The sequence below is a fragment of the Odontesthes bonariensis genome, chromosome 16, assembly GCF_027942865.1.
Source record: "Odontesthes bonariensis isolate fOdoBon6 chromosome 16, fOdoBon6.hap1, whole genome shotgun sequence".
NCBI lineage: Eukaryota > Metazoa > Chordata > Actinopteri > Atheriniformes > Atherinopsidae > Odontesthes > Odontesthes bonariensis.
In genome coordinates, this window is record NC_134521.1 from 18,768,994 (window position 1) to 18,795,321 (window position 26,328).

The 26,328-nt window shown below is 42.4% G+C and overlaps 1 protein-coding gene across 1 annotated transcript; it reads right to left on the minus strand.

Annotated features, from left to right (window-relative positions):
* Positions 1-2,150: 2,150 nt before the first annotated feature.
* robo4 (roundabout, axon guidance receptor, homolog 4 (Drosophila)) lies at positions 2,151-24,644 on the minus strand. Its single transcript, XM_075487215.1, has 19 exons — positions 24,399-24,644; positions 21,149-21,475; positions 19,259-19,416; positions 18,461-18,581; positions 18,168-18,306; positions 17,132-17,259; positions 14,833-14,948; positions 14,516-14,747; positions 14,293-14,414; positions 13,865-14,036; positions 13,576-13,773; positions 13,390-13,432; positions 13,019-13,131; positions 10,625-10,948; positions 10,402-10,506; positions 10,140-10,287; positions 7,681-7,902; positions 7,211-7,560; positions 2,151-3,163 (listed from the first exon to the last, which is right to left on the minus strand). Exons 1-19 carry the CDS (start codon positions 24,457-24,459, stop codon positions 2,982-2,984), a joined length of 3,261 nt encoding a protein of 1,086 aa, XP_075343330.1. The 5' UTR covers positions 24,460-24,644; the 3' UTR covers positions 2,151-2,981.
* Between the last annotated feature and the right edge of the window lie 1,684 nt (positions 24,645-26,328).

Consider the following 26,328-nt stretch of genomic DNA (forward strand, 5'->3'; position numbering starts at 1 on the left):
ACTTTGGTCTGGTCTGTCCAAAGGACATTGTTCCAGAAGTCTTGTGGTTTGTTCAGATGTAACTTTACAAACCTGAGCTGAGCTGCCATGTTCTTTTTAGAGAGAAGAGGCTTTCTCCTGCAACCTTTCCAAACGAGCCATACTTGTTCAGTTTTCTAATTGAACTGTCATGAACTTTAACATTTAACATGCTAACTGAGGCCTGAAGAGTCTGAAATCTTTTTTTAAAGTTTATCTGAGCATTGCACAGTCTGAACTTGGGGTGAACTTGCTGGGACATCCACTCCTGGGAAGATTGGCAGCTGTCTTGATGTGTTTTCCACATGTGAATAATCTTTCTCTCTGTAGAATGATGGACTCCAAACAGTTTGGAAATGGCCTTTAAAAACCTTCTCAGATTGATGGGCAGCAACAATTGCTTCTCTAAGATCACTGCTGATGTCTTTCCTCCTTGACATGGTGTTAACACACACCTGAATGCTCCAGACAAACAAACTGACAAAACTTCTGCTTTTATAGAGCTGCTCACACTTACTGATGATCAATTAATCAGTGCATTAATCAGCAGCCCTTGATTGCAACTTATCATCTCAATAAAATGATACAAAAAAAAACTTAGAAGAGAAAGAGGGAGTACTTTCTTTTTCATATGACTGTACCTATCTACCTCTGGTCTTGGAGTGATAATTGTGTTTTGTAAGAAAAGCAGAAGAAAAGAAGGGATTGCTGTTAATGTACATGTGTGTCTATTCGCGTGTGTGAACAGTGTGTGTATGGTTTCAGGCCGTGTCTAATATGGGTCACTGGGTTGTGGACACACTATATAAAGCTGGTATTTTGGCAAAGACCAAAGTCTGTGACGCAGAAATCCCAAGGGTAATGTTCCTTGTTCTGTGTGCTCGTGTGTGTGTGTGTGTGTGTGTGTGTGTGTGTTAAAAAGACAAGCAGATATACAGTAGTGCGTGATTTATTTCTCCTGTGTGTGAGCTGCTGCAGTGTGTGGTCTGCTCTGTGAGTGAGTGTGAGCTGGGGGCTTCATGTGGAAAACATATGGCCTTCAGTAAAGAAGACAGATGAAGGATAATCCCTTTGGCAGTCCAGCACACACATAAACACAGAAATGATCAAGTACTCTCAGAGCAGAGACATATAGCACTGATGGAAGCCTAAATGTTGTGCTCCAAGGCCAGTTATGTTTTACTTATTAACGTTTTAAGCCTTGTCTGACCAGGTATGCTAAACAGTAACTGTAGACAAGCAGGCTAAAAACACTAAGAAATCAAACTTTCTTGTGTAATTATGCACAAAAAACATTAGCCCTCTGTTATCCTCCCAATTATTTTTCAGCTTCAGCAACTAAAGACTAGTACTTTAGATATTCCACACATAAATTCAGATCCTTGTGAGGCCCCTCCCATGCAGCTTCTTCATCAAACAGACAGCAAAGCACATCTTAGTTCTCCACATTCACAGTCTCATTTGACTCCAGCAGCCCAAATACAAGACGTGGATTACTTGAAATAAAAAAGAAAATAAGTGTGTTGCACTTTGCTGGAGCACAACAAACCGCTGCAGAAGAAATCATTAATCAGATTGAGAGCAGGAGTCGGAGCCTGACCTCACAGCTTCCTTTCTGTAATACGCAACTAAGCCGATCTTTGACTGAAACGTCGAGTCTGAAGTGTGAACACATGCTGTAATCCCCCTTTAAACGACGAAACATCAAATGTGAGGGCGACAAAGTCGGAGCTCACCCTTTTCCTGTGTCGGTCTGCACACGAACGGATGAAACTCTCATTATTCTCTTCAGCGCGTTTGTAATTAGACGCCATTATCAGGTGCAGCAGTTATGTTTGTCTCGGTTAATCTTGCCAAATAGATGAGTTCTAAACATCACCTTCCTGCTTTGCTTAGCTATTAAAAACTGCAGGGGTCGATTCAACTCAGGCCACAGAGGGATGGTCTGTAATAAAGAGATACTTCACTTCCTCCTGCATAATGTAACCCAGAAGACTCGGCGCAGTGTTCTTTAATGAGACTCTGCAAATGTTCTCTTATTTTCTTTGAACCACTGATCACAGCATAGCAAGTCCTGAGAGATTTCATTGAATACAATGATTTTATTTCAAACAATAGAACGTGCTGTAAAGAGTACAAAATGTTAAATTCTGCTAAAGTTAGTAAAATAAACAAAAAACAAAGATCAAGCCACTCAAAATATTGATTTCAAATACTTAAAAAAAAAAACAGTTATTTAAAGGTAAAAGCTTTTCAGATATATATTTTCTGCTATATTCGCAAAGGTGTACTACAGAATAATGCAACACATTAAAAAGTGGACACAATAATCTTGTGATATCTTTAAGAATTGCCAGCATGTAAACAGAAACACAGAAGGAAACGGGACAGAAAACCAAAGTGTTTCGATGTGTTTCAAAATGAATTAAATATATATTAAATCTGATCGATACAAAACCACAACACTACGCTCGGTTCGGTAGGACCTCCGTCTAAATGAAATCCTGCAACAAATGCATGAAAAGAACAGACGTTGTTCTCCAGAACTAGCTTTCATCTGCCTAATGACTGCTCGCCTCCTGACTTAGTGTCTCGGTGTGTTTCCGGCCTTTTTCAAAACACACTGGGTGAGAGCTTCCCGCCGGAGCCATCTCATTATCCTCTTTTTTTAATAAAAAAAAAGAAACTTCACCTCTCTGGAAGTTATTTCAAGGATGCAAAATAGAAGCTGGACTGCCCTGAGGTAAAGAATATTACAAAAAGCATCTGATGTATGTGCATCTACTTGCTGAGGTGTTACATTTCGAAACCAGTCCTGGGAGATTTTCTATCCCTGAATCAGATAACAACATTTTTCAGAAAGTAAACCTTGGTCAGTCTCCTCCGCTGGTGTTTTTTTTTAAGTCTTTCTGGAGCTCTTAAAGTTCAGCTGTGTTGTTTCTGTCACTGTCTTAGCGGATCCTTTAGGTGTCAAAGGGTTTGCTGTTTCTGCCGGGATAGTGGACTCTGTACTGGGCCTCCATGTCCTCCATCCAGGCCATGCTCCAGTCCCAGACAGGAGCGGGCTCCAGCTCCCCAAACGGGTCACCGTCTGCGCGGAATGACGGGTAAAGGGCGCTGAGGGGGGAGGCCGGCGGTGAGAAGTCTAAACACAGAAGACAGTGTTTAGATAAGCATTTCAGTAACACATGGGTGCTGAGAGTGGGGGTGGAGGGGGGATTAAAACAGACCTTTTTTTCCTTTGCTTTTAGAAAAGAATAAGTAAACATTTTGAGAGTTCAGAGGAGCAGTTGCATTTGCTCTGAAAAAAAAAATATAAAGTCCTATTTACACTGTCCAAAAAAACCCAAAAAACCTCCACTAACGTGTTTTTTGAGTGCAGTGTGAAAATGTTTAATCTGTATTCATCCTGTGTCAATGACTCTGCAGTAGACAGGTTTTTATCCACTCTGAAACAGCTCTGCGTCAACAGGAAAACAACACCTGGGTGCACGCACTAATTCTCAGTAAGGATGATGCAGTAGATGCTGCTAGAGTGGTCCCAGCTCTCGTCTCCTGACAGAAACAAACGTATATTGACTTTACTATTTCACATGGAAGCTCGAGGACAAAACGTGTCGAGATTGATTTCTATTGCCATCTGAAACAGAGCTGGCCACTCACTTTTAGTCCCACACTGTGTGGGTCAAAAATAATAAACTAGTCTAATTATCACGGAAGGCTGTGCTTATCAGAGGCAGAACCATCACATGGACAGTGCACCAAGATGGCTCCTTCAAATCTTAGAGCGTGGCGCACTACATTCATCTTTCACAATGTGAGAATACTTAACGTGAAAATTAAAGGGAGCACGAGGGAATCTTCCCCAACTCTGAGATAATGAGGTATTTGGGTTCCTTGTGCTGGAAATGTAGAGGCCCATCAAACGTGATTCCTTTTGACAAATACACATTAACATTGGTAAAACGAGATGCAGTTATTGCTTAATGTTGGTGTGTAAATCGTTGCCGGGTAGGTGCACGCACAGAGCCTCTGTGACTGTTTGATCTGCAGCTCCCCGTTTAACATTTTTCCAGCTCTGCCCTCCACTGCACGGTGTTTGATTCAGGACCCTCCATCTGCTTGTTGGTCTCATTGTAGAGAGTGAATGTGTCCACGTGCTAATCGTTTATTCCACCCTGCATTTTCATAAAAATGTATCAGCACGCAACAGACCTCTGAGCGTAAAAGCAGTGTTTGATGCGCTTCGTTTTTTAACAGGTTATGACTTTGTGAGCTGTTGACGGACTGGCTTGAGAAACGATCTAAACTTTACACCTGAAATACAAACGCAAAAGTCCTTATTCAGTGTGTTCGAAGCGGATTGTTTTCATTTGAAAGACGGAAAAAGCCAAATCTTAGCTGCGATGACGGTGTCTGATTCTGCTTTGTAAAAATGCAGAGATCGTGCATGCCATAGAGCTATAGATACCTTTGTCCATGTTGTGTGATTTATGTGCATACACGTGTATGAGCACAGGCCTCGCAGCCCACTCGTGATTGACCTGCTCACAGGGAGCGGTATAATGCCATCCCTCCATCACACAGTTACAGGCTCGTCCGCTGAAAGTAGTGGAAGCTCTTGGACTGTTTCTGAGTACATTGTAGCTCCCAGACCACCTGGGGTAAACATGTTATTTCTGGCAATGTGAAAGGGTTAAAGGGTGAAAAAACCTTTTTAAAGGTGCTGCTTTTGGCGCTAAATCAAGATTACAGAGCCAATTCATAATTGGAATCTGCTGATATGCACTAATTTAAAAGATCTTAGAAAATGTAGCTCATCTGGAATAATCACAAATTATTCTGAGCTGAAGGCTTGAAGCTACAGAGCTCCAGTTTCTATCCAGGCCAGAGTGTTTGTATGGAGACGTTCTGTACTACTAACTGTTCCTGTGCTGAAAAGGAAACAATAAGAATGATGAGAGAAAGAAACGTCAATCTTTATTCTGTGATTGTTCAAATAATCTGAAAAACTGTCACAGTTCAGGATCATTCAGAGGCTAGTGTAGCTTCATCTAATCCAAGACTATGGACTCGCAGCATTAAATGTTAATGTGAGAGTACACTATCCACTGCAGAAAAAACACTTGGGAGGGGGGGGTTGCACTCTGCACGGCTTTATGTGTGGAAAAACAACCGAGGCAGACAACCGCTAAAAGTGAGAGTTTGGCAAATGGAATGAATCTTGATGATGCCTGCGGAGGGAGGGAGGGAGGGAGGAGAGTGACGGATGAGGTGACGAAGAGGGAGAGGATTACTCATCTGGAGCTTCAATTTGCTGAAAGGCCCCGAGTAATCGCCTGGTTTGCCATCAGGTATTAGACTGAATGTTTTAGTCTCTCTAAGTAGCAGATACATGTACACGCATCCATGAACACAAGCAGGGAAACTCAGTCCTTCTTCAGTGTGCACACACATGCGAGAACACACTGCTACACAGTCCATGCATCTTTCTTTCAGTGCATTAGGATCTGAAACATCAAAATCGTAAGAGGTCTGAAAACTTCAGTCAGTCTGCCTCCAGGGCTGCAGCATGCTGTCAGAAGGGATCATGGCCGAAGGGCGCCATCTAGTGGAGGAACATTATAAACACAAAAGGACCAGACCATCTGAACATGTGACTGAGGATATCCACTGGAGTTCTCAATGACAATTGTCTTGTGGTTTATAAACAGTTAAATTTGATATTTCGAAATGGAGATGATGTATAGACTTTGTATGGGGTTGCATTACCATTAAGATTGAGAGAGGCACACAGTTGTTTAGGTTTGGGTTGTGTTTTAAGCTTAAACCAAACCGTCTATCAGACAAACTTCATGCTCTTTAGCTCCTCAAAGGAAGTTAAATAATCGCCATTGTTGGAAAACAGGCAAAGGAAAAGTGCTAAAGGGGACATCATGAGATAAAACTATGAAATACAGAATTAGCTTTGGTGGAGAGTGATCTCTGTGAGCGCCCTTTTTTTTTTTTGGATCATCTGAAAGAACAACAGTGATTTTCCAACCTTCGCAGGACCAATCTCAGACACATTATGTTGAGCTTTGCCTTTTTTAATCAACTGAATAACTGCATCTTAAAAACAATTTGAATCAAAACTGTGACTGCAACCACTGCACGCCTCCATTAAACACTCAACTTGTCCAGATTCCCATGTTGAAGACTTTGAAGCAATAAAAGCTTCTGACGGAGCTCCGATTTGTAACCATGACAGTATTCAGTGCTTTACATGTGGATACTGGTGCAAAGAAAGTACAAATCACGGAGGCTTCTAAAGATATCTAAAAGATGTTTTGAGGACGTTGATCTTTGGGGTATAAAATGTCTATTAATGTCTAGCTATAGATTTGCTCATCAGTCTTCACAGGGAATCATAATCTATAAAAATGTCATATTTTCAAAGACTTCTTATTGAGAACTTCTCCTTAAAATAATTGTTAGAGCTCTTAAACGCTCTTAGAATGTGTGTAATCCAGGTTTGCTTTCCTCTAGGAAACTCGGTCTGTGTCTCGGTACACAGATGCTTTTTTTTCTCATCCTGCCTTCTCATCAGTGGCCGTTGTTTCCAGCTTCTACACGTTGGGTTTTGAGTGTGTGCTGAGTCATACACACAGTGGGGATCATTTCATCCCGGAGCCTAATCACAGAAAGGGGGAAAAAAAAATGTTCCTCGTGTGTGTGACGGATGACTTTGCGACTGAGAACGGTGATGAGAAAACTCCTCGTAACATTCACTGTGGAGCAAATCTGCTGGCACAAATCCATTTTTTTCCCTCATCGTTTCCTGCTCAGGATGGCAAAGAAAACGGAGATATACAATTCAGACGATACCATTTACGATATAATCCGTCTCTTTATGACAAATTTCTTTTTCATTTTAAAAAGTCCAACTGGTGGTAAGAGTAATGATGACCAAAAGTCCATCAAAGAGCTCTTCCTTTCCTCACCTTCGATTGGCAGCAGAGCAGCAGCAGCTGCTGCTTTTGGCTGCGCATCTGAACTGACGTTCTGAAAGTCATTTCAGGTGTGGATACTCAGAGTCTGAATAAATCTGTTGTCATTCATAACTCAAGTCCAAACTCAAGTCTCAAGTCCAAATAATATATAATATAATATATAAAGCTACCATCTAAAACCGAGTTTGGCCTCTTCTTACCTGACAAAGAAGCTCCACTCATGGTCTCTGCTGCCGCAGCCAACAGACGGGCAAAGGTGGCGCTGTCAGTGGTGTAGCAGCTGTCCACTGAGCTGATGAGACTGGTGCGGGCGCTGTCCAGGTTGCTGTCCGTGACGGAGCTCCAGGTGTTCCACAGTGAGCTGTCCCATTCGCTGTAGCAGGACGATGGTGAGCTCTGAAGGCGGGCGTGACGCAGACTAACGGGGAGAAGCTCGGTATCGGTGATGGCGGTGTCACCTGGCACTTGAGTGGAGCGGATTGGCTCACAGATGGTGCCCAGGGTGGGAGCAAAGTGGTGGGTCAGGGAGGGACGCTGCTCTGGCAGGATGCTGCAGACAGTGAGGGGTGGAGGGGTCAGGTAACCACAGACGGTGCATGTCTGTAGAGACAAACTGACAGGGAAACATTATGAGGATTAACAGGAACTAAGATGTCCAGCAGGTCTTTACCTGAATCTCTCTGGTTTGGGACTCAGCTCCAGGTACTCAGTGGCTTCTTGTGATGTCAGCGTTCCACTCTGTTCATTATTCAGTGACATGGAGTATGACGCAGTGGACAGGTGGCTGTAGGAAGGGCTGCTGTTGGTGGGTCCTGGTTGTCCATGTTGGGCTGCAGCACAGACCGACTGGAGAGAGCCCAGGTCCTCTGTCAGCTTTGTGGAACGACTGGAACTGAGCAAAATGCAAAAGACACACATGTAAAATATATACATGGTTAGTTAGTCAATTTCTTTATAAATGATAAAAAAAAACAATTTCTTTTAAGTCTCTTTAAAGTTAGATGATGAAATTAGTCAAACAACGGCTGGGAGCATCGTTGGGACTGAGAGGCAATCGGCTGCTTATTGTTTCTGCCCATTTACAGTCTAAATACTACATTTACTGTCTGACTACTGTGGTGGAAGTTTACTTTTGACACATTCTGTTAATAATTCGACACCCTTTTCTTTGGGGGGTGATTTAGAAATACAGAAACATGTAGTAAAGCTAAACTCCACGTAGACATGCACTCATGAGATAGCAGAGGTGTCTGTTTTCTTTATTCCACATCACTGCTTTTCCTCTAATGTAAAACAATGTCTCAAAAGTAAGAAGATTAAAATGCGAATTAGCTTTATGGCTAAATGCTGAGCACCTGTACTCTGCTGGCTGAGAGTACCGAATGTTGTGAAAAAAAACGGGACGATTGCGATCAGATATACTGATATTCTGTAGCCAACAGTTCGTCACATGCTAAAGCACCAGTTGCATTTTGCATTTCTGTAAGCTAGTTTATTACTTCATTTACATTTGAACAAGTTCTCCTTGTCATATATTTGTCCAAGCATGTTTTTTCCTCGTCGTTATTTAGTGCGGTGGCTCAAACGTGAAATTGAGACTGAACTCAGTCTAGAAAAGGGAAGGTTTCATTTTAAAAAGCCGGTCCATCTTTTTCTTCTTCGTCCCCAGAGAAATGCCAGTGATTGCTAATCCGCACACAGGGTGCACGCTCACGTCATTATTATCCAAACCGCTTGTTTTGACAATCCAAAGGTGTTTACCATTGAATTGAATCAACGAGTGATTCGTTTAAAAAGTCATTTGATTCATTTGAAGCTGACTTGATTAAAACGGCAAACTGAGCATCTTCTGGCAGAATGCAGCTGAAACAGGTGCCTCTCAGCTGAAGGAATGAAAGCTTTTACAGAATAAAGGAGGGCCAGAGCGCAACGATTCCTTTTGCACCATTTAAATCAAATCAAATCAAATTTATTTGTATAGCACATTTCATGTACAAAATTTTCAAAAATTTAATTATTTTACATAAAATAAAAGCATTGAAGCAGGGAGTGGAAGAAGCATTAAAAATACATAAAATAATATAAAAAGAAACAAATAAAATAATTTAAATGAATTTAAAAACAAGCAACAGTCTAGATAAATTAAAAGATATTGTGCAGATTTCATGCAAAGACACATGAGAACAGAAATGTTTTTAACCTGGATTTAAAAATGTCTACATTTGGTGAAAAGCAACAAAACGGTCAGCCCTCCTCTTCATCTTTAACCAAAACAGGTGTCGTATGAAAACCATGTGTCATCATCTGCAACACTGTGTCTGCCATTTATCATTTATTCAGGGAAGTGTTCACAAGGGTAGAAGTCATAAAAAATAATAAAGTAAAAGTACTGAAAGTGTTAACAAACTAATAATAAAAGGGCTGTAAGTTGAAATTAAGTGTGATCAAGCGTCTCAGCACCCAGATGATGTTTATTGTTAACAGCTATGAATTTTTCACCTTCGGTAAAAAAAGAAAAGGGGGGAGGTAGTGGTGTGGGAGGAAGTTCGATGCTCAATTTATCTGTTCAGAGAGCCAAGAAGCAGCATTTATTGACCCTCCCAAGAGAAAGAATTCGACCACAGGCTACAGATGAATAGATCACTTGGGCTCACGGTCACATTGCTTTTGTTGTTGCCTGCCTGGATACCTCCTGTTCTAAACTGTTAAGTTTATTGGAGAAAGGAGGAGATTAGGAAGGGAAAAGAAGTAATGGACCTTCTGAAGAGAAACGACAAAGATAAACAAATAGGTCCATCGCGCTGGAGTGGATTACTGACCCTGATGCTCGACCTCCACTGTCATTCCTGCAAAGTTTAAACTGCATTTTTTTCCCCCGTGTCAGTGAAAGCTGGTGAACAGTTCCACGGTGGCTGGTTCACGACATGCGGATTAACAAGCCGATGTTCCGCTAAAAATTTGGTCCGCTGCCGAACGTGAGTCAGTGATAAAACTTCGTAAAACATTCAGCTAAGTCGTTGTTTCTTCTGAGTCATGAATTGTGGGGTTTTATCATGGTTTTCTCAGGGCAACGCTTCTTTTTCACCTTCTTACCGGGAGTCGGAGCTACAGTGCGTGTCTTTGTCTTACCCTTCATCTGAGGAGAGGCTGTGTCCGTCTGTGGCGTCCACTGTGGGTAACGGCGGCGGTGGAGGCAGCATGTCCAGAAAGTGCAGTGACGCAGAGTACTGCAGCAGACGAGAACAACCAGCAGCTTTACCACAGTCAGGATGTCCTCCTGGACAAACGAGTCGAACCGATTCAGTCACATAATAATCACATGTATGCGCCACTTTAAAGTCACTGGTGGGAGAGGGGATGGAGGGTAATTACGAAACATATTCTGATGTACCGTTCCGGCCTGCTGGTATGTGACTGAGTCTCTGCTTGTATTCACTGGAGGAACAAGTCTGGTTCCTGGATGATAGTACAGGAACGCTGTTCACTGCATGTAACTCTGTGGGAGAAAAGGGAAAAATCAGCTGGTCCAGTGGTAATGGATCATGAGCTCTCAGTATGAAGGAAAGGAGAGAAAGGCTATCAGCATCACATTCCCACCATCCACTACTATTCACCTTTCTTGTGGTTCTTCTCCCAGGATTCCCTCAGAACGCCCATCTTTGGCTGAGGACGTATGACCTGTTTCCATGGCAGAGCCTCCTGGCTGCTGAGGGACGAGGACTTGGAGGCAGACTGAGTGAATATCTGAATGGTCTCGGCTCCTTGCTGATAGGGTAAACCATGAGGCATTTTAGGGCAGCGTGCAGGACTGTTGAAGGTCTTCAGACCGTTCCCCATAAGGTCCACATAAAAAGTACCATATACACCGCAGCTGTCAGTCACTATGGGCACAGCAGAATCCACAGAGCTGCTGACCTTCTTGGATGAAACTGGGAGGCCTGATGAAACATGAAGGATTCAAATTTAAACACATTGCAGCATAACGTCGGTAATGAGCTTTGAAACACATGTGACTTCAGCCTGAAGATGGGACAAAATGCAAAATGTAGGTGACCTTAAAGTTTACACCTGTAGTTTTACGCAAGTTGATCAAGACTCCAGGTTGTGTTTCCACAGATTATCAGAGAGCAGTACACTGGAAAAAAATGCCCCTCCAAAAATAAGTAAGAAAAACAACAAATACAAGACGTTTTTGCTTGAAATAAGCAAAAAAATCTGCCATGTGAAAATCGGATTGTCAAGATTTCTTGAAATAAGATGTGATATTTGGGACATTTGAGATAAAAGTTATCTTTAAATTAGCTTAAAAACCTCTTCAAATGTAAAAAAAAAAGCTTGTTTCATATGAAATCCGACTCAAAACAATTTGTTTTCAAGACTTTTTCAATTAACAAGATATTCCAGATGTACTGTCTTCAAACAAGTCCCTATATCTGGCTGAAATAGTACTTGTTAGGCAGTTGTGTCTCATATTAAGTGTAATGAGATATTTTGACTAGAAATGAGACAAATATACTTGATAAGACTTAGATTTTTTCCAGTATAACCAGGAAGTACTAAACTCCAATTCATCCGTTTCTGTCTCTCAAAAGAAAGGTGTCAGCAAAAGAAACAAAAATGCCCGTGACAAACTGGTTACACAAAGGATGCAAGGAAATCACCAGCAACAAACATGGTGGACGGCACTGAACATGCCAGAGTCGATGAAACATCTCCAAGAACAGGAGTGACATTTTCAAGTAATATTAATATCATCCGTAGCACAGTCTGAAGTGACAAGCAAGTTCAAAGGTACATTTTTTTTTCTTCAAATTTAGGGTTACCGTGTGTCACAATTGCTGTTGATAATATCAGCCTGATATTTCAAATGAAAGGTTGAATCTCTGATAAACGTGGCTGTTTTTCAGAATATGTTGCTTCAATGGCCACAGCACAACAGCTTCATGGGCTCAACAAGTTGTTCAGACTTAATAACCCATTGTGTAGTCCCAGCATGATCTGATAGTGTACTGTACAGTGGTCTATTGTCATCTCAGTGTAGATTTTGTGGCTGTGGCCTCTTTCGGTATAAAGGCCCCAGACCTTCTCTGGTCTTCAAGGTGGATTTGGGTTTCACCTTTTTAGGGATGGCTAACTGCATCGCTTAATCAAGGCGAAACCATGCAAGACTCAAACTCCAGAGAATGGAGCGCCCTCCCATTCACAGCTGTCTGCATATGCACAAATGTACAGTGTGAACATTGCATTCTGTAGTGTGCTACTGTCTCTCTGAGGGTCAGGCTTTTGCTCCTGCAGCTCCTCCCGTCACTCGACCTCCTCCATGTGTAATGGTTTTGATTTACTGCGATGGTCGTGTTTTTGTTTATCAAGGCAGGTTCAGTTTTCTTTCTTTCTTTCAGAATCCATGTTGCTGCTTGAATTCCATGAGAGTATTTTCTTCAACATCTAGTTATGTAATAATTTGCCAAAGACGGTGAATTTTGTGTTTGTGTGTGTTGTCACACAAATGTTGGTGAATGAAAAGTATAACTAATGACTGGCTTAAAGTTTTACTCCCTTTTTGATCGGTCACAAGCTCATCACACTTCTGACGCTGATGCACGTGTGTTTCCATGATCCTGTATAAATGTGGGACTCACATTTCTCACACAGAGACTTCTAAAGAGCTGATGATCAGCAGGTGGATTGAACAGTAGCTAAACTTTAAGGTTCATATAAAAAACATTAACTGTGATAAATAAAATGATTGTTCAACATCACAAAGAAACCATGTGAGGCATTTAAACAGCTCCTTACTGCAGTTTAACAGCAGCTTTAACACCAGCCACAAGAAAACCAAACAAGTCACCTCAGCAGACATAATTCAAGCCGTCAGACGTACCCATCAGAGCCTGGTAACACTGATTCGTGATCTCGACAGACTTGGTGAAGTGTTAGTTACCCGATTCGGTCTGAAATAGTTTATTTAGACTTCTTTTCATCCGTGTCGTTTCACAGTGAATACTCACTGGTGCTCCTGATCCCGGGATGTCTCTGACCCTGGGCCCATAAGTCCTGGTACTTCTGACTGAAGGCAGGTCTCCAGCTACCAGAGATCCATGGAGAATCTGGAGCTGCCATCCTGGAGACAAAGGAAAATCGAGGGAAAAGAAACCATTTAAGGTGACAAATTTTTTTTAAATAATAGGCAAGTTCACTAAAATGTATTTAAGTCTCTTTCATTTAGAGCATTTATGTTCCTTTAAGTGACTTAAAGTCGCCAGACAGCTTAATCCCCCCTCAGTTTTTAGTTTTGTTTGTACAGTTAAAACTTTGAAAGTTCAAGATATCACATTTAGATGCTAGAGGTAGTGCCCCCCCCAATTTTATCCCACTTTACCTGTGTTTTATGATAAGATCTTCATTGGCTAGTCTGCGCAGCCCTACGGAAAAGAGAAATATCAGAAAACTCTAAATAACGGCTGTTATGTTCTTGAGACATAAATAAATCACATTAGTGCTGCAGATGTAGCCAACACAAAGGATCTTTTAATGTGGTGAATATATTAGCAGTCTGTTAGCACACCTTTAGCCTTGCCATGTCTTGGTAACAGGTGGCCTGTTCTGCCGTGGCGTTTGAAGAGGTAGACAGCTGCCACCATGAGAATACACCACAGGAGGGCGCCAATGCTACCAATCAGCACTGGGTCCTGAAGCAGTTTCAGCACATGAGACAAATCCCGCCTTTGGCTGTTTGACTCGGGGTGGCTGCCTAACTGTGGGTCTGTGTAACGAACCAGAAACAGACAATGTCGTTATATCACATACAAACTGCATTTTATACGTGCTCATAGGTGGACGTCTGCTTTTCTCACTGATAACAAATCCATGAGGGTCACTCAGCATGCCCACTCCAGCTCCGTTCACTGCTGCCATGGTGATCCAATACTGTTTCCCTGGTTTCAGAGTAGAGATATCAAGGCTGTGTTGACCACTGTCTACCGTCCAGTTTTGGTACTGCTGCTCCTCAGAGTTCACACACCACACCTGGAGGAAAGATCTGCATCTTTAAGAGCCACAAGGGTCATTCATGCTTTTATCAAATACTGAAGTTATTCATGCTTTGAAGCTCTACTGTAAATCAGCAGTTTCTGTTCAGAGGTGTGGCAATTTTAAGGCAGCTAATAGCTGGATAGCAGGAGAGGAACCTTGTGTTTGATCATAAATTACAACAAAAAGGAAAGTTCCATGCTTCCCATGAAATGTTCGAGTGTTGACTGTAGTCCTGTTTAACAGTGATTACCTGGTACCCCTGTATGACACCATTGTGGGTTTCATGAGGAGGAGGCTCCCAGTTCAAATGGATGGTGTTATTCTGGTCATGGTTTACTGTTATGGACACGGCCAGTGGAGGGGCACTAGGCACTGTATGAGGAGAGATTACCATTATCCCCTAAAAATGGCTCTTCTGTATGTTAAAATGAATTAGAACATGTTTTAAAAAGAAAAACCTAATCCATTCTCACCTGTCTCAGGGACTCTGAGATGCCTTGTGTTGCTCTCTCTTCCGTACAAATTGCTGCCATAGGGACGAACTTTGAACTCGTACTTGTAGCCTCTCTTTAGGGGGCCCACCTGAGCCTGGAAACCGGGCAGTGTTACCCTCTTAGCTGCCCAATCTGAGCTGGCAGGCAGCAGAGAGCGATAGAGAACCTCAAACCCATCAAGGTAATGCGGCTGGGATGGGAAGGACTGAAGCTGATAACAGAGACAACCCAACGGGGATCAGACACCTCATATGTTCCTTCACTCTCTGAAATGCTCTGAAACAGTGTTCCCATACTTTCCACTGCACTAGGGATACATTTGACCCGGTGGCCACGATGGTGACATTCTCCAGAGCCACTCGTAAGGCTGACAGTTCTTTGTGGAGGTCTTTCTGTTCAGTGCTGGGAGCCACTGAAAATACAAAGGTTATTTTAATTCATACTTCACATTCATTTAAAAATGATGCAACTTTGTAGTCTTAAGTAATAGTTTTTCCGAAGATCTTTTTAAGTTTTTCTTTGGACATTTGCAAGATTTTCACTTATTTTCACTGAGCTAAAAACTTGCATTTTTTGAGACTTTATAATGAGCAGCATGTAAAAAAAAAGACATCATTTCTTCCCATTTCTTTACTTGAGTCTAAAACATGTCTTAATCTTATTGGGTGAGAGGTATTTCCCAATCTGGACAGTTCAACTGTCCATCACAGGGCCACAACACAGTTTCACAGACAAAATTTGTGTTCAAACAAGGTGATTCCCAAAGAGCTGTTAGCTCAAAACTTGTCTCATATCTCAGCATGGTGTGCAGTGTGTCCTTAAAACATTTGAGGAAACTGGACAAGAGGAGGACAAAAAAAGAAGTGTCAGGCCTAAAAAAACTACCTAGCCTACTGCAGATGAACAGTATCTGAAAGGAATGTCCTTAAGAAAGAGGAAGAAATCCAGGAAAGACCTGACACAGGACCTGAGAGATGCATCTGGACCTTCAGCTGATCCATCTACTGTTGGCCCAAGCCTCATCAGAAATGGGCTCCATGGAAGAATGGCTGTCAAGAAACCATTCTTAAGGAAGGGAAACAGGGAGAAAAGGCTGAGCTATGCCAAATGATGCAAGAAGTGGACTGAAAATCAGTGGCAACAGGTCTGATGGAGGGATGAATCCTCCCCAGAGCCCGGACCTCAACACTATTGAAGCAGTGTGGCATCATCCTGATGGAGAACGGAACAAAAGGCAGCCGACATCCAAAGAAGATCTTTGGGATGTCCTTCAAGAAGCCTGGAGAACTATTCCTGAAGACTGCTTAAAGAAATGACAGAAAGCTGGTCTAAGAGGGTTCAGGGTGTGTTGGAGAATAAAGCTGCTCAGAACAAATATTCACTTTCAGGCTTGATAAAATTGTATAAACTCTATTTTTACCTAATATACTATATTTCCATTTAATGTTGCATCTTTTTCAATCAATCTATTTTCCATTTTCTTGGAAACATGTGGCTCAAGACTTGTGCATTGTTCTGTAAGTATGTGGTTTCTACGAGCCATTTCTGTTACCAACCAATTGAGCTCAGTCGCTTTTAAAGAAATCAATACTCTTTACAGCAGCGCTGTCTGTCTTTGCCTGCTACAGATATGATGTCAACTCGTTCTTAAGGAGTTACCACAGTATGTGGGAAATCAGTGTTGCAGAAAGGCTCTTGTGATAAACCTGGTCAGACAGCCTACACCATATACCAGGGTTGCCAACTTTTCCAAAAACCTTGGAGTGAGATTTCAGCGGGTCGGTTCACGACCCGCATCTCAGAAGTTGTTCCACAGTACGGATATATATATATATATATATATATATCTGTGTAGATATGATGTAGATACATGTATACATTTTATGAATATGCAATAGTGCAGAGTGTGGGGCCTTCCTCTAGAAAATTTTGCATTTATTAAATGCAATTTCTTTCATTCTAGTCGATTTTAGGGTGACTAGTTAGACATGGCAAATCCTAAATTCACTTGAATCGAATAACACTACATTGCTGTAGTGAGACAGCGCTGCGTTACCAATCAGATTTCGCCTTGGCAGACCGACGTCACTGACGTACCGACTAACGTACCGACTGACGTACCGACTGACGTAATGACAAGCCGTTTCCAGCGAATCAACAATCAGAGAGGGATTAGACACTGCTGTGGTCCAATCATGAGTTTAAGCATTTGGAAATTATAGAACGAGAGTGAAAAAAATTAACACAGAAAGAAAAAATGATCTAGCGTGAGATTTCTTTGTTTAGTGTGAGAGCGTGACACTAAGTCTGAAAGAGTGAGTGTCACGGCAGATGCGTGAGAGTTGGCAACCCTGACCATATGGAGTATCTGTGATGCCCCCCCCCCCCACCCCCACCCTCCCCCCGTAAATTGCTGCTGAGTTAAGTCCCACTTCATCAGAATTCCAAGGAGTGATTCTCAGATGCTTGATACTCACAGGCCCAGATAAATAACAAGAGCAAAGTGTTGCTACATTTAATCAAAAATAATTCCCAAGGAAAACTTTTAATAACATTTGCTGCAAAATTCAAAAACACATGTTTGCATGATCTCACCTTCAACTAGAAGTTGTGCGCTGGCAGTGACTGCGCCAGCATCATTTACGGCTGTGCATGTGTATTTCCCTGCGTCCTGCGCTGTCACATAATGGATCTGGAGAGTCTGGTCTGGGTTTACAAGATACCTGTACACATTTAGAATACCACAGCAGACAATAAACCCCCACGCCTTATCAATTACAGATGAAACGATCTAAAACTGCATCACCTGATAGGCTGACAAGTGTTTTTAAATCTGAGGAAACCATCAACAGCAAATATGTCGGTATAGAAATACAAATCAGACCGAATCGATCGAAACCGAATACAGCCGTGATCACTGATACATGAGTTGGAAGCATCTCTGATGGGAAAATCAATCAAATCGCTGATTGATTGATTGATTGATAGCCAAACTTCATGCTGGTTACAATGTTACTTGTGCAGAACAAAACATTTTTATTTTATTTTTGAAGCTGTGAGTAGAGTCTGAAATGTTTGAATCAAATTACCAGATGAGCTGGAAAAAGTCCCTTTTGATTTCTATTATTGATGTTCTGCACACATTACAAAGGCATGCTAAGTGAGGAAAAGGGTACGGCTACGTATTATACTGGCCTTCCTGCAGTCCTGACCCGTACCCAACGGAGAATGTCGGAGCAGGAGCCAAAATAACGCCTGAAACACGTCATCGGTCTGTTTGCTGAACCCCAGAAGGGCTTTTAAGTGTTGTGAGAAGCAGTGGCAACAAAGAGGTAAAAGCTTAACTGTCCAAACTTTTCTTTGAAGGTGTTGCAGGCCTGAAATGCATAAATTGATGTATACTAACACATTAAATGATGTTTTTAACATCTCAGGTTATACTGGGTGTAATTAAATAAAAGTCCAGGTCCAGGTTTGTTTTTTCATCCATTCATATCGTAACATGCCTTCCATACATCCATGACTTCAGCTGACCTTGGGTTGTAATTCCAGCAGTCTTCCAACAACAGCAATCTCAAAGCAGACATATAATTAATGAACAAACACTAATCCGGCATAGGCCGCACTCTACCTGCCATTGGGCAGCGGCCCCAGCTCTCTGGTCCAGACCACCGCTGGTGGAGGGTCACCTTTAGCTTGGCAGTAGAACTCGGCAGACTCGCCTATTCTGACTGAAACATTTTCTGGCTTCAGCACCAACACGGGCTTGGCTGGGGGGAAAAGGAAGAATACGAATGTATCTGTATGACACCAGGGAGTTGTTTTGTATGTCGAGGGGAATCTTGTTTGGGTGATGAAACAAAAACATCAGTATGGTGGCGCATCTTGTTAAAACAGTAAGAAGTATTTTCTGGATTGTCTCACCCAGCACAGAGAGCCGAGCCGCCCTGCTCTCTCTCACCCCCACGATGTTCCTGGCCACACAAACGTAAGCCCCCGAGTGGTTCTTCACTGTAGGATCGATGATAAGCTTCCCCCTCAGCTCCTGCAGCAAAAAACACAAGACATACAAGAGGGGTAAAACAGTTGGGTTATACACAGTTATACTTGGGGTTCGTCAGGTTCGTGGCATTAATGGCAGTGGGTACAGGAAGACGCATCCAATTCACTTGATCATTATTTAGTAGGGATGTCCCGATCCGATCACGTGATCTTACTCGATCGGAATCGGACGTTTCATCCCGATCAGAGATCGGATATACAGTATAGCCTACATCTATATATTTATGACGTCATGACGTCACTTTGCGAAGCAGAACACGGCAGCAGCTTGAAGCTGGGGGTGCGAATGTCTGCGGCGTGGAGGTATTTTAAAATGGATGACAAAAACGTTGCGATTGCAAACTGTGAGCTATGCAAACTTGGTATTTCATGAGGTGGCAAGGACATCGCTAACATCCTTGATGAGAGCAGGAATGGGTCAAGCCTGACAAGGAAGAGATGTTGGTTTTTATCAAGGAAAACGTACATTTCCTTCTGTGAAGCCAGAGGAGGAGAGTAAGAATTAGGAGTGCAGCAGTTCCGAAAAGCACATTACTGGCCTTACTTTATAACACATCCCTGTTATTTAGGTGCTTATTCAAACAGGAGACATATTGAATGTCACATGTACAAGTCTTAAAGGGTTCAATAAGGTCTCCATAAGAGAGAAAAATGGCTTACAGTGTAGTGGTGGTCAGAGTTGTTGATGGGCAAGCCATCCTTCCTCCAGAGGACATTAGGTTCCGGGTGTCCCATCGGGGGAACACAGTTTAAGACGGCAACCTGCCCCTCTGCCACCTCCACATCACCGGGCTGCTCGCTGAACTCCTCCTGTAACGCTGCACAGACACAGAGTAACAGGTGAATCAATCAGCGTACGGTCAGATCAGTAGCAACGAATGCACTTAAAACAACTGGGGACAAACATTTCTATTTCAGCGCCTGTCTAACCATCAGCCAGTTTCAAGTCAAACAAAATGGGAAAGTCACTACTTTTTGTTGTGCATCCTACTTTTTTTTGGTTTCATTTCGTTCACAAGTGCATACCCGCACATTGCGTTTTAGTTAATTTCGTGTTAGATCTGCAAAACTGTGACATCGTGAGTACAATGAACCACTGAATTGATGGCTGAAAGAGCCAACGATCACCTCAAGAGCCCATTGCTAGGAATAGAGCGAGCACTTCTGGGTATAAGATGAATGTATCCCTACAGTCTATGCCCGTGGAGTCCTAGATCAAAGGAACGGTCCGGCTCTATTTGGAGTGGGGTTGTGTGAAGTACTTATGAGTAGTTAGTACCTTATCTGCAGTGGGCAGCGGTCAGAGCACCTGCGACTGAGAGCAGGGGCATTTTCAACATCTAAAACAACTTAAACCTCGTAAATTACGTTGCAGTTCAGATTACTGTGTGCACAGCAGCTGCCATGCGTGTCCTGCCCACCGATCAGCTGAGTCCAGACGTTGTATCAGACTTGTTGGATATCTTCCTAAAGCAAATTAGGCATATTGTTATCTTTGCTTTCGAAATCACTCATTTTTGCTGTCTGGTAGTTTTGAGTTGCTGAAGATGGTGAAAATTAGCTAATCGTTCAACTTTAGGGGTGCAAATTTTTGGATTGACACTTAAAACAAACAGTTGGCTGTTTTGTTGCACTTTTATCGCAGTTATATTTTTTTTCCCTACGAATTTTGGCTGTTTGCAACACTTTCATTTAGTCCCCCAAATACATCAGATTTTTTTCAGTCACATACTTTCCAAATGATCGTACGTAAACATTTTTTAAGTCATTACCGAAGAGTGAGCAACGTTTTGAACGAGCGTTAATGACAGTGTGTGTCAGACAGTCCTTCTCAGCTTCAAACACAGACCCGGAGAAGAAGTCTCTTCCACATGTGACTGTTAGAGTCGGAACTGATGCACCGTTGTTGCTTTGTGCCGTGAAAGTACAGAGGTGGAACGCGGGGGTCAAAGTTGATCTGCTGCTGATACACCTCAGATCTGCCAAAGGGAGGTGGTAACAACCACCTCACGTGTGCTTACGCATATTAAGCCGGCATTGTGGAACCCGCCACTCTAACAAACAATAATGTCTTTACGTTGGGGCAGGTTAACGGGGATGGTTTTTCTGCACCTATAAGGTTTTCCTGTTGGTGCATTACGTAATGATCATACGGGCACGCTGCAGCTAATTCAGTGAAAAGGAGCCAGACAATAGCTGACAAGGACACAAAATAGAAGTATGTGCAATAAGTTCATAGCAAAGTAATGACACCTCCCCCACCCCACAATTAAGATTTGTATTGTAATCTAAAGGATAGTCGACCATCAAGGGGCAGTCATATTAGAATTCCTCTAAAACGTGGTGTGCCCCTGAATTAAAATTTAAAACATGTTTTCGCTGGACAAGCGAGCAAGATAATTTATTAGCTTCGGTGACGTGTTTACAGAATGTGAGCTTGATTTTGAAGTCTTTGGTGGGAAGATGGTCCTCCTGGTTCCTGAGAATAAGATCAGGGGTTAATCACAGCATCACCCTCTGGGGGAGTACCCCCGCATACCTCCGTCTTACCTGCAATAAACAGCGATGCATTGCGACTGACGGCCTCGCCGACACTGTTCCGGGCAACACAGGCATAGACGCCCTCGTGCGACTGGCTGCGCCTGCCGCCTCCCACGCTCAGAAAGAAGAGGCTCCCCTCTGACAAAACCATGGGTGTGAACTGTCCATCTCCTTTGGCTGTCTCCAGGGGCTGACCATTGTGCAGCCACTCAATAGTGGGTTTCGGGGTGCCGTCCACGCGGCAGGAGAGTGTAGCAGGGCTTCCAACTTTTACCACGACATCAGAGGGGTGGTGGACTATACGTGGTGGCGTCTCATCTGCCTGAACTCTGGAACCTGAGGGGCACATAAAGATGACGTGGACCTTAAAGAGAATCCAAATGTATATTTGATAGCAGAGAAAATACTGGGCAAAACGTCCCTGTTTAGGTCTGTAACCTTGTTAATGTGATCATTCCCGTCTGTCTGCAAGATTCAAGAATTGAAGCAAGATTCACAAACACTACTGAGCCAAATTGAATTCACGTAAAAGAGGAACCTGTTGAGTTTAGTTACAAATACGTATCATTACGACAGGACATTGGCGCCAGTTCCAGTTCCAGACTTTTTCTCTTTCTAACACCATCTCTCTCAAGCACACGAATCCCTCATTTTTGGACTAAATGTTTGTAACTACAGGAAACACGTGTCGTGAGAGTTTGTCGTACAGTCAGAATTTGAGCCCATTCATTTGTGGGACGAGAGCTCCCAGCGTAAATATATCAGGGTACATTAGCCACACCCAAACAACAGCTTCCAGGACAATGCATACCGTCTCTGAGATCACGCAACTCCGCAACAGAACAGCCCCAGCATACATGTTTAAGCCCTGCCACTAACAAACAATGTCTATTTGCAGCCAGCTCCACTGGAATGCCATTGTTTGAACTTCCCATGAAGTAGGATGACCACATTGAAGGAAACGGGAAGACCGTGATCAGCTTCCTGACACAAGAGGAAGCTGGAAGGTCTCAGGAACATCTACTCAAACAAAAGCAACCTGTAACCCCCCCCCAATGACAGCACATCTGCAACAGAACAAAAGACACCGAACTTCTTTTTTTTTTTTCACTAAAAAAAAATCATGTTGCCATTCACACATGAAAAAAGACATTCAGTCTAATTCACTGCAAATAAGCAGTGCTCCAAAATGTCCGACTTCAGGACGAGCAAAAGTCTGGAGATTTTCATGCGAAGCAGAAATGAACTGAAATAGAAAACTTATCTCCCGAAAATATTCCTTAAACTGGTGGCCTCTGGGTCCGGATTAATTTTGTACAGCAATAAATAGCTTTAAATTACAGCTAATGATTTAACCTCAGAGTGTGAGCGTGTGTATGGTTGTTTGTCAGGTTTGTCTCTGTATGGCCCTCTGATGGACTGGCAGCCTGTCCAGGGTGTACCCCGCCTCTCGCCCATTGACCGCTGCAATAGGCTCCAGCCCCCCTGCGACCCGACCGACGAATTCAGCGGTACAGAAAATGGATGGATGGATGGATTTAACCTCAGTGCTGAGATGTTTAACGTTTTAGAGCATTTCAAGCAAAAAAAAAGCAAAAAAATAAAAGACAAATTAGGTTTGGTTGTATTATTTATGTAAAAATGGATGCGGTTATCCACATGGAAACGGCGTGGGAGTGTTTTAAAGTACAGAACCACTGAAAGCAGCTGGATGCTGGCTCAACAGGCTCCCACTCTCTCCATCAACCTCTCTCATGCAATACTAAGGTGATATATTTTTCCCAAAACGAGGTAACAAAGATCACTCTCCAGCTCTGCCCTCTTGTTCGGAGCAATACTGGCTAATATTAGATGCCACACCTTAGCTAGCTCCTAGTTTTGCCCTTTACCACAAGAAGTGGAAAAATAAATACAAAGACACGCCAAGCCGGCGCTGGTCCACCTTTCCAAAACATTTGTAGAATTGTTTATCTCAGATTCCCTCTAACTTGATCTTTGGGCAAAGTGAGAGCCCTAACTGTCACACGGGGTACCAGTGCCCATCGAGTCCTGTCTTGAAATTGACTGCGTGAAAATGGCCCCGGTGACGGTGACGACTGCTTGACGTTTGTTGCAGAGAGCCGCCAGTGTCTGTGAAAGCAGAGCTTGCTCGTCTATAAAAAAGGTACACAAAAATGGAGTAGATTCTGTTATTATAACATGCAGTGCCCATGAGCTCTTTCCACTCGCACTGGCATTTCTTGGTATCGTGGTGCCTGTAGCTCAGGAGGACGACCAGTCATCTACAAGTTGGAAGGTCGTCGATTCGATTACTGGCTTCCCCTGGATATATGTCGGAAGTATCCTGTAATTTGGCGAATGTGTGTGTGTAAGTTTGAATTTGGCCTCGAGTCTAGTGTAAAGGCACTTTGAGTGGTCAACAAGACTAAAAAAGCGCTTCATAAATACAGTCCGTTTACATTTGGATGACCCACCCACCCCTAATGGTCAGCAGAAAACAAAGATTTGATGTTGAACGTGTCACAGATCCCTTAAACACAAGCTGCTGTACCCCATGATGTCATCTAATGAAACACCTCGGGTTCAAAGCTCATATCAAGCAAAGTGTTCATGGAGAGAGGAGCTGGGGTGCTTTCGATGTTAGATATTTGATTATTATAGAGATGAAGGGGAAATGAATTGGCAACATACCTGATGAATATCTCTACTTGATATTGTTTATGTGATCAAAAGCTCACAAACAGTCATGAGTTACGAGGATAACACACAGATGGAGGAATATGCATTAAAATGATAATAAATCGTGCTCTGAATGCAAGACGATACCTACTCATTTATTTAGTTTGTTCATTTATTTATTCATTCTTTGGTGGATTTTTTTCATCCTTTCTGCCATTTATAGCGACAATCTTTGGATTCTGAAGAGTTGACCAGACAAAACAATGTAGCCTAAGTAGGAGTTAGTTGTCACTCAAAGAGGATGTAGTTACTCTGAGGAAAGCGTTTAATATTGAGCATTAATCACGTGCTATGGTTATAGGAAATAAGCAAATGATCGAGTGAGCTTGTTCATGTGGGACAACACTAATGGTTTCTATCATAATCACAATCATTCTGATGTTGACCTTTCAACACCTCGAGAGAATCAGCAAATACGTTTGTCTTAAAGACAATAAACGTATTTGTTTTAGGCATCAATTCATTCACAACAGTCGTCATTATTCAATAAATAACGAGTCCAAAACTTATTCATACTTACCAGACAGAATAAGTCCAAACATCGTCATGAATACCCCGAAGACCTCACATTTGCTCATCATGAACAGCACCGAAGTTAACGGTCAGAAATATATATTTTAAAGCTAGCGCGCTCCTTTGGTGAAAGTTTACACCTAAACTGAACGAATGTCATTTATGTAGATGATTTATTTGAGAGATGGTATTTTGTGCCAGCTTTTCTTGGAAATCTCTGACTTCATAATAAGTCTGAGCGTCAAACGCTCCGGTGGTCCGACCGCACTAACCGCTGCGGAGGTGAAGTGACAAAACTCAACCAGCGGCTTCTTCCGCCTGGATGACTTTTCAAAATAAAAAGCATTCATCGAAAGAGATAAGTTAATAAACGCTTAATTGTAAGTCTTAATGAAAGAGTTTTATTTTATTTTAGTAATGTTTTGTATATGGTTGTGTCGGATTGAACTGTCAACTGGATAGAAGTTTTATTTTGATTGTTTTTACTGTTCGCAATAGACCTCAAGATATTAAATTGGAGGCGGCAGGACGGCAAACTTCCGGAAATATATGAGTTTTTTAACCAAACTTCAAACCCGCAGTTAGTCATGTCCGTGTCTTTATATTCTCATAACAAGAAATTGTGTTAATTTCTCCCTTGCACTTCCACTATCACTTGTTTGCTTCACAAGATGTCCAAGGTGAAAACATTGGCACTTGAACTGAACTAATTTCCAGGGGGGTTTGGCAGCAGCCACCCTGGGCCGGACATTTATTCACTTTAACCCACAGTTGGTTGAAGTGAATAAGTTGGAGAAATTTAACCAAGAAGACTTCAGCCACAAAGCTTAAACCAATGCTCACAACTTTACTGACAGCTGTACTGGACAGGGTGGACAAATGGTATTAGTAACTATATATAAAGTCATGTGTAAATTGGATTATATTATTGTAAAGCTGTGTGTATTCATGTTTTTTTTATGGGGGAACTAAACCTTTTTTTTGACAATTCCAGTCACCTCCCTTCATTTGAAAAATCTACTGGATGTCTACTCCCTTTTTGTGCACATAAACCTTAAAACTATTTCTTTACAGAATTGCCTTTGAACTCAATGAAAGAGCAATGCTTTTCACCATAAATCCCATTACCGGGTCTGGTTCACAGCATTCTGTTTTAAATTGATAAAAAGTCAATTCAAATAGCCGAGTCGGGTGTTTTGATTTTGTTCGCCAAACGTTAGCTGCTTTAAAATCTTTACTGTTGTTTAGTTTGTTTTTGTGGCAGCAGCTCTGTCACCGCTGCTACGAGGCAGGAAATTCCCTGCTTGTTCTTTTTTTTTAACAATTGAAGGAAATCGTGCATCTCTCACTCTGCAGCTTGTCCACAGAGTTATTCAGCATGTTAGCAGGCAGTTTGTCTCGAAGTTAGGGCTCTGTTTAAGGGTTAAGTACAGTTCATAGTGTTTTACCAGTCCTAAAAGACTTTACTTTGCTTATCACAGTCATCTAAGATCTCTTAAATCCAAATAAGTTGATCTAAACTGCCTCTTTTTCCCGTCATATAATGTCTATAGAGGTTAAAAGGTAAAGCAGTCAAGCTGAAATGTATCTGTGGTGGAGACACTGAGTAACTTCCACGTTTCCATAGTGAGGATGACCCAGAAATAAGTGAACTACCACTAGTTCATTCCTTCTCATGGCACACATAAATAAAGCATTGTGTGGTGAGCTGTTCATTGTGAGGCTCAGAAAGGCCCGGGGCTAAGTGATGGATGTTTATATTGATCCAACAATTTGGGCTTGATGGCCTCGGCATCAGCCAGCTTTCAGTCAGCCACAAAAGCTTTAGAGGGGATGAAGGATGAGTCCCCCGCTAAAACACCACCCATGGGAATGGTGGAAGGCCGAGTTGTGCCGAGGGAAGGGACGCTTTTTCATTCTGTTGATCAAAAGGTCAG

Bases quoted from the DNA above. Each gene is read 5' to 3' on its own strand.
- robo4 (XM_075487215.1), bottom strand. From the start codon at position 24,459: ATGATGAGCAAATGTGAGGTCTTCGGGGTATTCATGACGATGTTTGGA. The intron at 13,132-13,389 runs GTAAAGTGGGAT...CTTTGTCTCCAG, and splicing joins GATCTTATCATAAAACACAG to GATGGCAGCTCCAGATTCTC. The intron at 3,164-7,210 runs GTAAGAAGAGGC...TTCTGTGTTTAG, and splicing joins GAGTGGAGCTTCTTTGTCAG to ACTTCTCACCGCCGGCCTCC.